The sequence below is a fragment of the Hylobates moloch genome, unplaced genomic scaffold (genome assembly GCF_009828535.3).
Source record: "Hylobates moloch isolate HMO894 unplaced genomic scaffold, HMol_V3 SCAFFOLD_10, whole genome shotgun sequence".
NCBI classification, from domain to species: Eukaryota; Metazoa; Chordata; class Mammalia; order Primates; family Hylobatidae; genus Hylobates; species Hylobates moloch.
In genome coordinates this window covers 108982157-108984721 of record NW_026652285.1, presented here as the reverse complement: position 1 = coordinate 108984721, position 2565 = coordinate 108982157, and the positions used below count along the sequence as shown (strand labels likewise).

The 2565-nt window shown below is 51.9% G+C and overlaps 1 protein-coding gene across 6 annotated transcripts in view; it reads right to left on the bottom strand.

Annotated features, from left to right (window-relative positions):
* Positions 1-2565, bottom strand: part of TRAF2 (TNF receptor associated factor 2) — a 58347-nt gene that overhangs the window by 27371 nt on the left and 28411 nt on the right. For all 6 annotated transcript variants that reach the window (XM_058445335.1, XM_032165694.2, XM_032165693.2 and 3 more), the window contains 2 exons: positions 2206-2284; positions 1382-1480 (listed from right to left, as the gene is read on the bottom strand). In XM_058445335.1, the coding sequence (XP_058301318.1) occupies positions 1382-1480; positions 2206-2284 (178 nt within the window). The remainder of the gene's footprint in view (positions 1-1381; positions 1481-2205; positions 2285-2565) is intronic.

Below are 2565 nucleotides of genomic sequence, written 5' to 3'. Positions count from 1 at the left end.
GAGAGGATCAAGGGAGGCGTGGCCAGGCTCACAGGGAGGGGAGTGGGAGAGGAGAAACCCACAGTAATGCAGGTCCAATTCCAACCCAGCCGGCAACACCCCAGGGTCCGGCTGAGCAGGAGATCCCAGCCCCAGCCTGGGCAGGAAGCTCCCCTGAGTGCAGAAAGCCAGGGTTCCGAGCAAACAGCCCTCACAGCCTCACCAACCTGGGGCTGGACTGGATGGCATCAAGGTACTGCCTCACTTTGAGATTCCAATCCATGACTCAGTACTCACCGAACAATGACCCCTGCCCCCTCCATTCTACTTCCTGTGCCTATGGATTTGATGACTCTAGGGTGTCCCCTAAGTGGAATCACAGAGGATCTGTCCTTTGGTAACTGGCTCAGGTCACTCAGCACACTGTCCTCAGAGTTCATCCCTGGGGAGTGTGTGTCCGAATCTCTTTCCTTTTTAAGGCTGAATCATATCCCACTGTGTGCACAGATCACACTTCCTGTGTTTATCCATTCATCCGTAGACACTGGGCTGCCTCTACCTTTCGGCTCTGTGGACAGTGTTACTCCAGGAATCCTGTACAAGGATCCCAGAGAGAAACCTCTTAAAGGGCATTCATTACGACAAGAAGAAGACTGCATAACTTGGCAAGCCGTAGTGGCCTCGACTAGCTCTCTCGGCACCTCCTGGCCTCTACACTACAGGTGGTTTCCAAATGCCTAAAAGGTGACGTGAGAATCACACTAAAATCCCCAATGCGCCAGTGCAGGAAGGCAAGCCCGCCTCACCCAGCACACAGCTCACCCAGCACACAGCTCGCCCAGCACACAGGGACAAACCACGGCCAAGTGAAGTGCGGGCCACTGTGTATGTTGCTGTGACCACAGGACAAGGGTGTCCATTATTTCTGCAATTTCCAGTGTCAACACAATTCAAAATAAGAAATCCTTTGTGGATACAAGAGACACAACAAAACCCCCCACCAAACTTGAAAGCTGCAGGTCCTGCGGTGATCTTCCCTTCATTCCCAGGAAATGCTACTGCTTAGATAACCATGGCATTCCCAGGGCTCACACAGGCACCTCCAACCCTCACAGCCACCCCACGATGGTGGGATCCTGCACCCCCATGGACAGACAAGAAACCTGAGGCACAGAGAGGGTAAGTACCTCACCCGAGGTCACACAGCCCAAGCTCCATGGTGCAGGTCTGTGCTCTGCACTACTTGTGTTTCTAAATGGACATACTCTAACGAGCAGCTCCGTCTCTTCCTCCACAGACACCAGACAGGCTTCAGCCCCAGTGAGAGGAACATGCAGGACAAGGTCATAACTGCTTGGGGAGCGTGGGCTTCTGTCACCATGCCACACGCAGGCATCTTTACCTCGTATTCTTTCAGGGTCCCCTTCCAGGTGCACCCATCACTGGGACAGACGGCCGGCAGGCTCTCCACCTCCCTGCGGGCAGCATTATCTGGGAAGGCCTGGGGAGAGGAACATCCCTTGGGTTAAACCTCCTCCCAGCCTCCCTGCTGCAACCGAGGAACACAGACCACGCGTCCAAACCAACCAGCACTGCATCACGTCGCCTTTCCAGGCCACTCCAGGAGCAGAGGATGACTCTCTGATTCCTTTTTATTTTTGGACTCACCTTGATGCCAAAGTTTCCAGACCCCAAACTGCTGGAGTCTGCTAAGGGACAACTTCTGGCTGCCCTTTTTTTTTTTTTTCAAAGGAGGGGGTCTCACTTTGTAACCCAGGTTGGAGTGCAGTGGCATGATCTTGGCTCACTGCAACCTCCGCCTCCCAGGCTCAAGCAATCCTCCCACTTCAGCCTCCCAAGTGGCTGAGACACCCGGCTAATTTTTTGTATTTCTGGTAGAGATGGGGTTTCACCATGTGGGCCAGGCTGGTCTCAAACTCCTGACCTCAGGTGATCCACCCACTTTGGCCGGGCAAAGTGCTGGGATTACAGGTGTGAGACACTGAGCCTGGCCCCTGCTAAGTTTTTTGCTTTTTGTAGAGACAGGGTCTCACTATGTTGCCCAGGCTGGTCTCAAACTCCTGGACTCAAGCAATCCCCCGGCCTGGGCCTCCCAAAGTGCTGGGATTACAGGTGTGAGCCACTGTGCCCAGCCCCACCCATGTTGTTAAAGGAAATTAAGACATTTTCTGTTCAACATTTTTAGCTTCAAGACATTTTACTTACCGAACTGCTTTCTAAAATAGAAATGCCTTCTTCATATATGCCCTCGTGAACACAGGCAGCACAGTTCTGAGGCCCAGAGCTAGTGGGAAAAAAGGCAAAAAACAAACAAACAAACAAAAAAACCCCACTGTGAAACTTAACGCAAAAAATAAATGAACACCATTTGCTTCAGTTCAAAAACCTACCTCCACACCACAGTTTCTTTAAACTTTCTCATCTTTAGCGAAACCAGCAGCAGGCTAATGTTAACAGGACATGTTTTAAACCCCAGTATTCACAGTACAATGTTTTTATCACTCCCTGTTTGTGAGGAAGGCGCGCCTGAACCCCCAAGGACACCTGCTGCAGTAACTCAGGTGT